At 35.3% G+C, this 14,034-nt stretch overlaps 1 protein-coding gene across 1 annotated transcript in view; it reads left to right on the top strand.

Moving 5' to 3' along the window:
* The window catches only part of celsr1b (cadherin EGF LAG seven-pass G-type receptor 1b), a 47,144-nt gene that overhangs the window by 21,519 nt on the left and 11,591 nt on the right, over window positions 1–14,034 (top strand). The window contains exons 5-13 of the mRNA XM_016451104.1: window positions 947–1,035; window positions 5,606–5,763; window positions 8,759–8,922; window positions 9,203–9,328; window positions 11,487–11,653; window positions 11,776–11,961; window positions 12,286–12,399; window positions 12,485–12,659; window positions 12,774–12,915. Coding sequence (XP_016306590.1) covers window positions 947–1,035; window positions 5,606–5,763; window positions 8,759–8,922; window positions 9,203–9,328; window positions 11,487–11,653; window positions 11,776–11,961; window positions 12,286–12,399; window positions 12,485–12,659; window positions 12,774–12,915 — 1,321 coding nt within the window. The remainder of the gene's footprint in view (window positions 1–946; window positions 1,036–5,605; window positions 5,764–8,758; window positions 8,923–9,202; window positions 9,329–11,486; window positions 11,654–11,775; window positions 11,962–12,285; window positions 12,400–12,484; window positions 12,660–12,773; window positions 12,916–14,034) is intronic.

Raw genomic sequence — 14,034 nt, 5'->3', positions numbered from 1 at the left:
TCATTTTTTTGTTTCTTTTTTCGTTTTGTTTTTGTCTGCTCAAACTGCAAACAACTAAATGGGTTTTAGTCATATTTGAATCTGAAAAAAGCTACTTTTTTGAGTGTCATATCTCAAACATAAGTGCGTATGTATCCAGAGCTTTGCCAAAGGAAACAGGTGGCCAAAGAGCATTAAAACACACTTCCTCTGTCTACCTGTTCCTTTGTTTTGTCAAACCTCACACATCAACAAGAGTTACTGTCCAGTCAGTGAGTGTGAAATACCATGTCCCGTCTCTTTAATGGGTCAGAATTGTTTCCAAAGGAAATACGACAGTGGAATTCATCCCTAGAGTGTCTTGGTATAAGCAGATGCTTGTTACGTCTTAGTACAACACTGAGGGTCACCCGTCCACATGAGCTGAGAATAAAGACAGTGAAAGGCATTTCCTCCACTGTCCTGGAATGTAAAACATCAAACAACACAGCGATTCTGGTAAATTATGAACCCTCATAGGTCAAAGATCTGTCCCAGCTTACTAGCCATCACTCAACATAATTGAGTCGGAGAGAGATATAAACAACTAAGATATTTGACATTGTATGCACTGAGGGAAAGTGCTGTCATGGGAGGTCCTGACACACTATTATCTCCTCGATAATGATTTACTTATTTTGTCCACTAGACTGGAAAAATGCCACACAAATTAAAATCCTCAAGGTGCTTTGGAGCCAATTAATTTGTTTGTGTTAAACTATATATACAGTATGTAGTATTTAGAACTTATTTAATATTTATATTAATTATATAAATATTATTGTGTATTTATATTCATTTTGTTGTCATGAAAATATATATTATACATGTTAAAAACATTTTTTCCTTATCCAATTATCACTAGCAGAATTACTCTTTCTTGAATTTCAGCAAAACTGGTTTCTTCTTTCTTGTTATTTTTTTTTAGGAGAAACTAAAACCACGGTGACTCCATTTGTAGCTGGTGGGGTTAGTGATGGACAATGGCACAGAGTACATCTACATTACTACAACAAGGTAAGTCATTTGTACTGAACACAATAAGAATGGAGGCTGGTTGGAAGGTCAGTGAAGGAAAACCAATGGGGCTCATTCATGAAATCATGAAATTTGTTTAAATCTTTCACGAATTGGATTGAATATGACAGCACTTTCTGTACGAATAGTTTTACAAACAATTTACACTAATTTGTTCTGTCTGTGCTTCATGAATAAGTGTGTAAAAATGCTTAATTTGGTTTTAAAACTGGTTTTATTTAGGTTATTGAAATATAATTTACATTAGGATATGTTAACAAAATAATTATTTTAGGTCAAATCAGGTAGAATATTAGAAATGTGTGCTAAAATCACCACTCATTTTTTTTTTACCCAGTTAAAGTCCATTATCATTTTATTTGCATTTCAGTCAAATTATTATTCCAATGCTAGAGAAAGTCAGAGCCTCACAAGTCGCGTTTCTTGATGAGATCAGTGTGTCCATATTTCATGAAAGAAGACACGTGATATCAGCGGCATCTCTAGCTGTATCAAAGTTCACAGCATCTTCTAAGAACTGCAGTCAAAAGAAACAGCTTGTATTTCTGCTTCTTTGATCCCGTTCAGTTTTCAGACCCTCATATTTCAGTGAGTTGCTGAGATGCAGCATTTATGAAGTTTGGTGCGTGTGTAATATGTCATGTGTCATGTTTCATGGCCAAAAGCTAAGTGCGTTTATTCTGTGACCCAGGCATCTCATTACACAGCGTCTTGTTTTTAAGAGTATTTTGTAACCCATAGTGTTAGTATTATTTAATACGGTATTAAATTCTTGTTCTTCGTGTTTTGAAACAAATAGTTCTTGAGTGTTTTGTTGTTTGTTGTCGCTCAATTGCAAATACCTCACCATATTGTAGTTGCACGGGCAATTCATTCTGCTTGAATACATTAAGCTTTCATCGACCCTTCTTATGTTCCTTAGTGACCTTTTAGTAACCTTATTTCCATGCTGCCTAACTTTAAAACAGTATTTGTTCATAAAGAACATAGCTGAGTTTTCTATTTTTGAGGGTCCATATTTTCTTTAATTTTTTTTTAACATCTACACAAGTTGCACTAAACTGATGAAAGGCTAAAAAAGTTAAAAAAGAAAGTCATTAATACCAGTGGCTGCAACCAGAATGTATCTAATATAATGTAGCATGTAAGTTAGCGAGTGTATTATTGGATTGGAGCACCGTTTATACTTGTAAACATGAATGAAAAATCAGACCCTAAAGCCGTCTATTGAGATTCAACTCGTATGTCGTGTTTGCTCCATTGTGCCCGTAGCTCCCCCTTAACCCGTCACTTAAAGAGTCCAAGTTCAATATAGTCTGATGGGGAACACAGACAATAGCAGATCCCCTGTTGAGTTAATCCGGGACTACAATAACACGCTCTGAGTTTCTAAAAGCGCCAGATGGCACACGTTTTTTCTGTTGCACTTAAACATAAAAACGCTCCAGCCTATTATTGTAAATCTCCAGAATATGCTTTTTTATTTCATGAAGTTTTGCTCCATCTGGAGCCTCGTCCATATGGAAAGGTTGTGGTGAAGTACGGAAATCCATCTCTCATCTTCTAATGTCATCTCTATTTTGACATTCAAAAGTTTCTAACAAGATTTAATTGCTAAGCAATTGTGAAATGGTGACTCAAAAACTCAAAAAATGTAAATCACTTCTGTTTGACCCCATTGATCTTTTGCTTTCCCCATTGATCTTTGATTTCTTTTGCTTGTTCTGTGTTATTTTGTCAATGGACTCAAATGTTTTTGAATACACTTTCAGATATTTACCTTGAGTAATAATAAGCAAACACAATGGGATGCAGCTGTAATGCAGTGATGCTTTGAAGAGTCAGGTCTCCTCACTTTAAAGTGTCCCAGCTAGTGGCGACCTAATGCAATTTTTACAAACAATCCTTTGATGATGAAAAAACATTGCATTAAGTCACAGTTTGGCAGTGTTTTAAACCTAATAGTTTGTTGAGACTGACTGTTTTTATGTTTGAAGTCACAGAGACCTCAATGATGTACGTGTAAAAATAATAATAGTTTTTAAAAACCTTTTTTCCCTATTTTTAATCTGTTTTTGAAGTCTCTTCTGTTCACCAAGACTTAATTTAAGTGATCAAATATACATTTAAAATCAATAATATTGTGAAATATTATTACAATTTAAAAAGACTGTTTTCTATTTTAAATTATTATACAATGTAATTTATTCCTGTGATGCAAAGCTGAATTTTCAGCATCATTACTGCAGTTTTCAGTGGCACATGATCCTTCAGAAATCATTCACATATGCTGATTTGCTTATTTGCTTCTGTTTGGGATAAATTTGACCTTGGCAAATGCACATGGTAGAAAAAAATTATTAAATGAGAAAACTAAATGAATTGGCAACAGTTTATTTCTACACTTTGTACACCAGTAACAGCATGTGAAAAGTCATTGAATTTACAGTATATACATGTGTTGTATTTAGGGGTGATTCAATTATCACGTACGAAGCGTGATATCAAAATTTGTTTATAGTCAGTTCTCATAAGATTGAGAAAAATCATTAAAGAACAGTCAAGTATGTTAAGCTATTACTATGTCTTTTGGGTTTCACTGACCCCAAACAGAACATACATTTTCTGCCTTATAATAATACATTTGGAAAGGGAAAAAAAACTCACGTGTAGGCCCCAGGATCTATTAACTATTGTTTTGAACTTTGAAACAAAAAGGCTGATGAGTTACAAGGTTGGGGGTTAATAGCTGTTGTCAGGATTTGTGTGCATGTGTGTTCCTGAGGGCATTGAGCTTGTCATTGAGTTCATTTTTGTCAGTGGACTCGAGACAAGAGAGATTGTGGGATCATCATGGCGTTACGATGGAGGTGGATCCTTATTAAGAGTGGCAGAGGGTTGAGTTGCAGTGACCTCTTAAGGGTCGTCAGCACTCTGATCCTGAATCCGTTTTCTTTTCATAATATTTTTTCCTTTACAGATTGTTGTGCACCTGATGAAAATTGTAATAGAGACGTACAACCACTTTAATAGCAGTAGAAACTTGATATTTGGATGGTATTCGGTCTGTCAAAAAGCGTCTCAAACCATTTTTTTTCACCAGGTTTTCACACAATTTTTAAAGTTATATGACTGATGTTGCCTGAACAGTTGGCTTCAGGCCTTGACAAGTTGGATTTATTCCACGACACGTGCGTCAGTGTGTAGGAATGCTCCCATTCATGGCTTTCCTTGTTGACCAGTTTAACAGTCTACTCACATTGCCTTATTCATCTCTGCTGTCTGGCAGAAACTGAGAGTAATATTAAAGCTGCCATCTAATTTATGAATGTGTGAATTTTTTGTAAAAAGTTAGTAAAGGAGAAAAGAAACAGTCAGAGCACCCTCATAGTTTCAATATATAATATTACATTATTTTTTTTATTTCATTTATTTAGTTAGTTACTTTATTATTGTATTATTGATATGTAAAGTTGAATAGAAGTATTAACATTTATTTATTATTTACATATTTTAATTATCCCTTTGCTTTATTGACAGCAGCACTAAAAATAATAATAATTATTATTATTATTATCATTAGGATTATTATGCAAAGTTTATAAATTAACATTAATTTATTATTTATTTCATTATCCCTTTGATTTATAGACAGCAACACTCAATAATAATAATAACAACAATAAATGATTGTTGCTATTATTATGATCATTATGTCTATAATAATTTGACAAACACTATATGAATATTATTCTGCTTATACTCTCTTTCTACACAGATAATTCTGTTCTGTAGACATCCGAGTCTGAATAGTGACCGCAGTGGTGTAATGAACTGTCTTTAGGAGCGAGTGATGTTCACATCACACCAAACTGTCACTTGGACATTTTTTAACACCACAGGGCAGACATCAAAGAACAACTCAGCACATCATACGCACCACAAAATCAGTTTTAATGAGCTGAGAACATTTGAAAAAACTCTTGTGTGGGGGAAGGGTGTTGCCAGATGATAATACAAATTTTGGCTGTGTTGTGGAAACAGTTTGGGTCTCTGGGGAGGTTTTACATGAAATGATGAGCTCTGTTTGTCTGGTATCTCCTCTGTGCCAGCATCTCTGTGGCATAATACAATTAGATGAGCTGAGAAAGCCACAGAATGTCACCGAGTGGTAAACAGTCATCTCATGCTGTGTGTTAAAGATTACAGACAAACAAGACCTATTATCTCCAAACTCACAAAAGGGTTGAATGGAAATGCTATTCAGATACACAAACTTTGGGACTCTTAGCCAGGATGTAAGAAGAAGATTTAAAACAAAGGATTAATGGTGACATATGTGTGATCTTCATTTACAAAACATATCAATATAAAAGCAAAAAAATAATGATACTCTGAATAACATTTTTTGTACTAGACCTACTATAAAATATTTATTTTACTTTTTTTTTTTCTGTCAGATAAAAAATAAAAAGTACCATCACATTTTAGCAGTAATCAAAATCATTGAATCAGAGTTGTTTATCATTTCCACTTGTTTCAATTCAAGCCCAATATAGGGCGTCTTGGCATCCCTCACGGCCCCTCTGAGGAAAAGGTTGCTGTGGTTGCCGTCGATGAGTGTGATGTGGCCATGGCTCTGCGTTTCGGGGGACAGATTGGGAATTACAGCTGTGCAGCCCGTGGCACCCAAACAGGCCAAAAGAAGTAAGTGTTTTCCTACAGTCAACATAAAATTGCTTTTACTACCTATTTTTTAGGTTTTTATATTATTTTACTTCTGTTGTGTGGCATATTTAAAGGGATAGTTCAGCCAAAAATGAAAATTCTGTCTTTAATTACTACAAATTATTTAATTTGTCATTTTAATCCCTCATGTCCTTCCAAACCCATAAGACCTTCGTTCATCTTCAAAACATAAATTAAGATTTTTTGATGAAATACGAGAGCTTTCTGACCCTCCCATAGACAGCAATGCAACTGACCCGTTCAACGCCCAGAATAAAAATAGTCCATGTGACATCACTGGTTAAAACCTTCATTTTATGAAGCTACGAGAATACTTTTTGTGCACAAAGACAACAAAAATAAAAACTTTATTCAAAAACTCTTCTCTTCTCTTCAACCGTAATTTAATGAAGCTATAAAAAATAGCGACTTTATTCAACAATTCTTCTCTAATTAATTACAGAATTTTTATTTTTGGGTGAACTATCCCTGTATAGTTCTATATAGAACTATAGAGTGAAACAGTATATTCAACATTTAAAAAAATATATTGTTGATAAAAATATATTATTTATGATAATAATAATAATACCAATTGTTTATTTATTTGTTTTATCAAATAACTAAGAAATAAAAATAAAAACTAAATGAAGACTGGAAAACTTTTTGTAAAAACATTTTTTACAACTTTTACTTGTATAGTATGTCATACATAAAAGTGAAAAATTATATTTAACAAGAAATAAAAAATGTTATAATATAAATTAAAACCATTATTATTGATGATAATAATAAAAACTATTTACTTACTTGCTTATTTTTTTCTTGTTGAATATCCTATTTCAGTCGAATGAATGAATGAATTAATATTATTCTTATGATGATTTTTATTATTACTGTATTAATAATATTAATATATTTTATTATCAGTAATAATAATAATACTTTATTCTTTATGCTAATCTTACTTTTTATTTATTAATGTATGTACTTAATTATTTATAGCAACAAAACATTTAAAAACCTGAAAAAAAAAGAGGAAACATTTACTAAACCCCCATTTATTGAATATATGAAATTTCATGTCGACTAGATTGCCAAACGTTTGACATAGAATGTTTGGTTGGGACAGTACCTACAGTGTCGTTATATGCTGTTTTGGTTAAATGGGTTGCAAAACCCACAAAACAGTGCTTTTGATTAAGGAAGTAAATAGTCTCATTTGTGATTTCATGTTGGCTTAAGATGTTTGTTGTGATCCCTGACTAACAAGTTGCACTATTTGTTTCTTTCTTCTCACACTCTCTCCGTCTCCCACATTCATTCATGTTTCCACCGTCTAAAGTCCTCAGGGCATGATATTGTTCACTGAAAGGGAGAGTGTGACAGGACGGGGAACTTGAGCGCACAAAGGCACGCTAACTACCGTCGGGTGTTGAATAGCTGATCATTACAGCAGATTACACAGCATTCTGCTACTCCCCTTACACTCAGCTCCATCTTTTTTTTCCTAATCTCCTCCAATCTGCACTCTGTCGCATGTCAAACCAGTTTTATGGGCTTTACAATGGAACCACACTCCGGCTTATCTGCAGCTGGGATTTGCCATTGTAGGCTAATTGTCTCTGTGTGTGGAGAACAGAGTGGTATGAGATGGTGGAGCTCCATCTGAGATAAGTGGAGATATGGTCTGTAAAGCCTCTCAAATGCAACTGCTGGGGTCAGACCATATGCTCGCAGTAAGTGCTGACCCATAAACCCACAGATCTACATGGATTTATGGATCAAGATATGAATTGTTGATGAAATGCACTGCGGTCCACTACAATGTGAAGCCCAGATGCTGAAATACAAAACCACATCATATCTGGATACAATAAAGCAGAAATAACAAAATAATGTTTTAGATAAAACTTAAAAATAAACACACTCCTTTTAATAGCTCTGCATATTTTATTTTCTAATGGCTCTCTTTTTTTTTCAAGACTTGGAAATCTAATAATCTGACTGCCTTTCTATGTATGATAGATAGATATGATGGATATGATCATTCCTGCCAGATGTTGCTGGATAAAAATTTATTTTAAAAGAAATTTGGCTATGAAGGGCATTAACTGCATTTTGTTTCTGGCAAATAATGCAAAAACCTGGAACCTTTTTTATTCTTTTATTGAAAAACAGACAGCATAAAAATGTGTTATATATATTTATGTATTTATTTGTTTATTTATTTCTATAACCGTTTTGACTCGTGGTACCCAAACAAGCCAAAAGTTGTGAATGCCAAAAGAAGAAATGTTTTCTTAAAGTCATCATGAAACAGTTTTCAAGTCAAGTCAAGTCAAGTCTGCTTTATTGTCAAAAGTAGAGACGCTGCTGTGCTTTCTTGGCCATTGCTGTGGTGTTGTCAGCCCAGGAGAGATCCTCTGTGATGTGCACACCCAGGAACTTGGTGCTGCTCACCCTCTCCACAGTCACACCATTGACGGACAGAGGAGCATGCTGAGTGCGCACTCTCCTGAAGTCAACAACAATCTCCTTCGTCTTCTCCACATTCAGAGAGAGATTGTTGTCACTGCACCACCCGGCCAGGCGGCTCACCTCGCTCCTATAGTTTGTCTCATCTCTGTTGCTAATGAGACCCACTACAGTCGTGTCATCCGCAAACTTAATGAAGAGGTTGGAGTTGTGTGACGGTGTGCAGTCTTGTCAGGTTCCTAATGCAGCCAACAAAGTCTCGGTTCTGTACGGTTCTGTACAGTTTTACTTGAATAGTGTGGAAAATGTTCACATTATTTATGATGATAGTGTTATAATAGTATTATTGATACTAATAATATTTACTCATAATACTATACTATACATATTTTTGTTTGCACGCACATGAACCTTATGAATGTGTTAAGCCATTAAAAATGGAGAATGTTTAGGACTGTTTGTGGCTTCAGGGATCTTTCTGTGTGTATGTTTGCAGGTCATTGGATCTAACAGGACCTCTGCTCCTGGGTGGCGTCCCAAACCTCCCTGAGGATTTCCCTGTACAGAACCGAGACTTTGTTGGCTGCATTAGGAACCTGACAATTGACAGCAAGCCCATAGACATGGCCAGTTTTATTGCCAACAATGGCACCTTAGCAGGTTAGAAACTCTCGGGTTCATATCATGACAAATCTTCCTTGATTTTTTTAATAATTCATTTTGAAGTACTATAAAAACAAACTCTAACTTTTAAAACTCACAACTTCCTTCTCAACCTCCCCAAAAATTGTTCATAAACAATAGAAAAAATGTGCATATGACCTTTTTAAATGAGAATTTTTCACAGCACTGTTTTTTTTCTTTCTTTCTTTTGTAACTCTCCATTAAGGTGTCAGACTCCAACCCTAATATTTAAAGTGTGCTCTCCCTTTCTATTCAGGTTGTGCAGCAAAACATGACTTTTGTAGCCAGGTTGTTTGTCAGAATGGAGGTGTATGTGTGAATAGATGGAACACCCACACCTGTAACTGCCCATTAGGCTATGGAGGAAAGAACTGTGAACATGGTAAGATAATCCTCTCTTTCTACTCTATTCTGTAAATCATTCTTCCTTTGACTTGATTTTGCTTAATGGACACAAACACACACGCCTCCCATCTTTTGCCCGGATTTGCCCTTGGCCTCCATGAAATACCAATGTGTAAACAAATCCAGTGACTCGTACTCAGCAATTAACAGGATCTATCTATCTATCGATCTATCTATCTATCTATCTATCTATCTATCTGTTGTTCTGTCTATCTTTCTATCTATCTGTCGTTCTGTCATTCCATCGTTCTATCGTTTTATCATTCTATCCATCTACAGGAAATGACAGGTTATATGTCACAATCTTTTTCCACTCTAAACCTGTTTGAGTAAGTGCATTATAATCACAAAGAGTATCTTTTAACAGTAAGTTAAGATTTAAGAGCGCGAATGGGATTGCAACTGGCTTAACATTTTCAGTGAGCTTAGTTTTACCTAATTTCCTGTATTGGAAACCCGGTTGAACCCGCATTTTCTAAGTATTTTTGCTTATCAATTGGATGGAGGAGTCATGCCATGTTATGAGACTTCAAAAGAACATAAAAGTCATAATACTGCCAATGCAAGTAGATCTAAATCCCTCATGTTTGTCCCGAAACTAAATTACTTTATTCAGTGAAATACAAAAGCAGATGTTTTGAAGAGCATTTAGGCAACTCTTTAACATACATCTACAGCATACTGAGATCATGGACTCCAAAAAGGACAGTCTTACTCTCTACCGAAGGTCTAAAATCTTAATTGAGGAAAACTAAAGAGAAGGCCCAACTGGGGGGTGGAGGGGCAATGTAATGGTAGACACGATTAACCGGTAGAAATTTGTCAACCGATAAAGATTTTGGACTATTGTCTCTATTACACGTGCATATGATGTTGCTGTGGTCATGAAAACTTACCGTTTGCATGCGTTTTAAGCATTGCAGTTTAAAAACAAGTGATTTTAAGCCATTGAAAAGCAATTAGCAGAGAAAGAGAATTCATTTCACTATATGCGCGTGCTGTCTTAGAGACTGTTTCTGAGCGCTGTCAAAGAGGCGCACGCTCGTGAAGACGGTGCTCATAGAGCACGGGAGTATTGAACGGAGTTATTTTTGCCGCTTTATAGGCCTATACACTTTTATGTGTCAAATGTCTTTTTAAGTATCCGGTAAACTGTAAACACAGTAATTTAGGTCTTAAGTGAAAACAAACAGCTGAAAAAGAAAACATATGTAACAGTATATTGGATCCGGGCAGCTCTTAAAGTGACAGCAGTCACAGTAACTTAGATCTTAAGTGACAGCAAACAGCCAAGAAAGAAAACACGTGTAACAGTATATTGAATCCGGGCAGGTCTTAAAGTGACAGCAGTCTAATCTTCCTGCTGTCTGTCATTCATGTTAATCAAACAACAAAAGAGAGAAAAGCTTCCACTGTTCTTGACTAAATCACTTTTGTAACTTTGATAAGAAGAAATATATGCTTAATTTACAAAGTGAAGAATATGCAGTTTTATTAATTTGATTACTTTATACAGTGTACAGTATGTAGCATTTCTTATTTATTTGTTCTATTGCTTGTAATTTGTTTCTTATTCTTGTTTAATCGCTAACTGTTTACTTGTCCTCAGTTTTAAATTTTGGCTAGTATTAGTTTTTTTTTGTGATACTGACTCTGGTGACAAGAATTTTGACATTTCTATGGTATCAAAAATTTTGATCATGAAGTCAATATTTAAAGCAAAAATAACTATATTGTGATATATATCGATACCATGAAATATAATCACTCATATCGTGATAAAAATTTTGGTCATATCGTCCACCCCTAGACCCAACTATGAATATCACTGCTATCACTTTCACACTCGCAGGGCTGGGTCTAAAATATACTACTGTTATTTCCATAAGTTCAGCCCTCACATATATAGAGAAAGTAAAATATTTGCCCTGAAGACACTGGGGTGGAAGAACATTTCACATTCCTGATTAAGAAATCTCCTGGTTGACTGGGAAACATTCCTCTGTGTGTGAATAATAGTGATTATTTGTGCCTCAGGACAGGAGGGAATGCCAAAGCATCAAGTGGCATTTATTTAATTCAACAGACTAAAGTCTGGATGTCATCTAAATTGTCTGATGCTCTTCTTTCTACAGTTATGCCTGCTTCCCTGCATTTCGATGGCCACGCATTGGTGTCATGGAGCGAGACAGACATCACCATCGCTATTCCCTGGTACATGGGTCTTATGTTTCGCACCCGAAAAAGCACAGGCGTTTTACTGCAGGCCAGTGCTGGAGATTTTTCCAAGATTAGTATTATGGTGAGTATTGTGTTTCAGTAATCCACTCAATTTAATCCTGTTTTCTATGATAAGCCTGCTTTAATAAAGCAGATAAATGAGACTTGTATTAGTTTTCTCAGCCTCTTATTTTGTATTTCCAGGTGAACAACAGACACCTTCGGTTCCAGGTGTTTCTGGGGGTCCGACGAGTGGCGCTCTTAGATTTTCCTCAGGTATGCGTGGATAACGGTGAATGGCACCATGTGCTAGTAGAGCTCAAGAGTGGAAAAGATGGCAAAGACATCAAATATATGGCTCTCGTGTCTTTGGACTATGGCATGTTTCAGGTATATGATTTCAGTATTTATTTACAGTATATAACATTTCTAAATTAACTAAAACTGAAAAACAAATAAAAATGATATCGACATATTTAAAAAAAAAAAAAACAATAATGACAAAATCACACAACAAAATAACTAAAACTTTTTTAAAAATTCAAATGAAAAAGGAAGATACAAATTTACTTTCAACTTAATAAAACTTACTATTGCTACTGAAGCTTCTTATATACTCTAAATACACACAATTCTGTGATATTTTCACACTTTTTTATTTCACACTCATATTTATGATATTGATTTGATTTATTATATTGTTTTGTTATCTAGAGGACAGTGGAGATCGGTAACGAGCTGCCTGGGCTTAAACTGAGGAACTTGTTTATCGGTGGACTGCTTAAGAAAGACAGCACTGTGCAGGCTGGATTTACTGGCTGCATGCAGGTATACTCACATAAACACACGTTTACATTGTTTAAAGGTGTGTATTGTCTTATTCACATGGGTACGTCATGTGGCCATTTCACAGGGTATGCGAATGGGCGAGACCTCCACCAACACTGCAAACATCAACATACGACATGCGACGCGAATCCGCGCGAAAGACGGATGTAACATACCCGATGCATGTCAGTCCAACCTGTGTCCATCTCACAGCCGCTGCGCAGACAACTGGGCATCCCACACATGTGTCTGCGAGCCAGGTAACACCAATAGTGCTACAGAACAAAAACTTTTAGAGTATTTATATAGTGGGGTGCAAAAGCTTTTTTTTCTGAATCTGACACACACTTTTTCTCTCTTTTCCTGTTCCCCAGGTTATTTTGGCAGGGACTGTATGGATGCGTGTCTCTTGAACCCTTGTGAACACACTTCCTCCTGTGTTCGTAAACCCAGCACCAAACGTGGCTACAGCTGTGAGTGTGGACACAATTACTATGGCCAATACTGTGAGCACAAGTGAGTATCTCTCTGTATCTTCGATTCATTCATTCATATGGCTCACACTAAGGTTTAGGGATGTACATTCAAATTGTTTTTCATACATGAATGCTGCCTCAAATCTTGCAGCTCATTGAACAAAGCTGTGCTGGTAGTCTTTTAAGCAACCAAATGTACCATTTTGCATTCCCTTGAGTGAAAAAAGTTTTTCTTCTTTGGAACACAAAAGATATTTTTAAGAATGTTTCAAATGTTTTTGTGCATACAGTAAAAGTCAATGGGGTTTAAAACAACACTGGACCCCATTGACTTTCATTGTATATACAAAAAACACAGTCTTAGAGGTTTGGAAATAATTGCACAACATTAATTTTTGGTTGAACTATCCCTTTAATGTTTAGATTTGGTTAGGATTAAGAACATTACTGAACTTTTAGTTAAATCTTGGTACTTGCTGAAACACGCTGACTGACAACAGCTTTATTGTCTGATGGTCTGTTTCATGAACTGCCAAGGTTTTGTAAGTGGCAAAAACTGTGATAGCAGACGCTGGCAGTGTTTGTGATGGTATTGTTGTGATGATCCTTTAATTCTGGTAATTCCACATGTCTTTGACGCCCACACTGTAAGGCTTTTATTTATAATGAAACAAGTAAAATAATTCTCAGACTGCTGGAATTATCCAGTATGTCATCCATTAAAGATAAACTAAAGTTAAAAAAACAGAATCAAAGTTTTAAAGGTGAATTTTCTTTTAAACGTAATAATGACAATAACAAAAAAACGAAACTCTTGTTCCAAAAATGAGGAAAACACAGATAAAAGAATTTCCATGAGTGGAAAAAAATAGTCTATTTTTGAAATGATTTAGTTTCTGTTCCTTTCTTTTACCATAAAAAGATTCTCTTTTAAATTATCACAAAGCTTAGAATGATGTATTGCTTTCACACAAGCTATTTCGTGTTTGCCTCGCAGTCAGAATCGACTGCTTTAATTTTACAGCAGAATTTCATGTCCAATTTCAAAGCAAATGCCCCCCTTTTCAAACTTCCAATCAGTCTCAGTCCCCAATAGAAGCTGTTTTGAGTCTCATTCTGTGAAGTTTGAAATTTAAACTATGTCTTTTGCTAGGCACTA

This window comes from Sinocyclocheilus anshuiensis, unplaced genomic scaffold, assembly GCF_001515605.1.
Source record: "Sinocyclocheilus anshuiensis isolate Anshui unplaced genomic scaffold, SAMN03320099.WGS_v1.1 scaffold491, whole genome shotgun sequence".
NCBI lineage: Eukaryota > Metazoa > Chordata > Actinopteri > Cypriniformes > Cyprinidae > Sinocyclocheilus > Sinocyclocheilus anshuiensis.
This window is presented reverse-complemented; position numbering and strand designations above follow the sequence as displayed.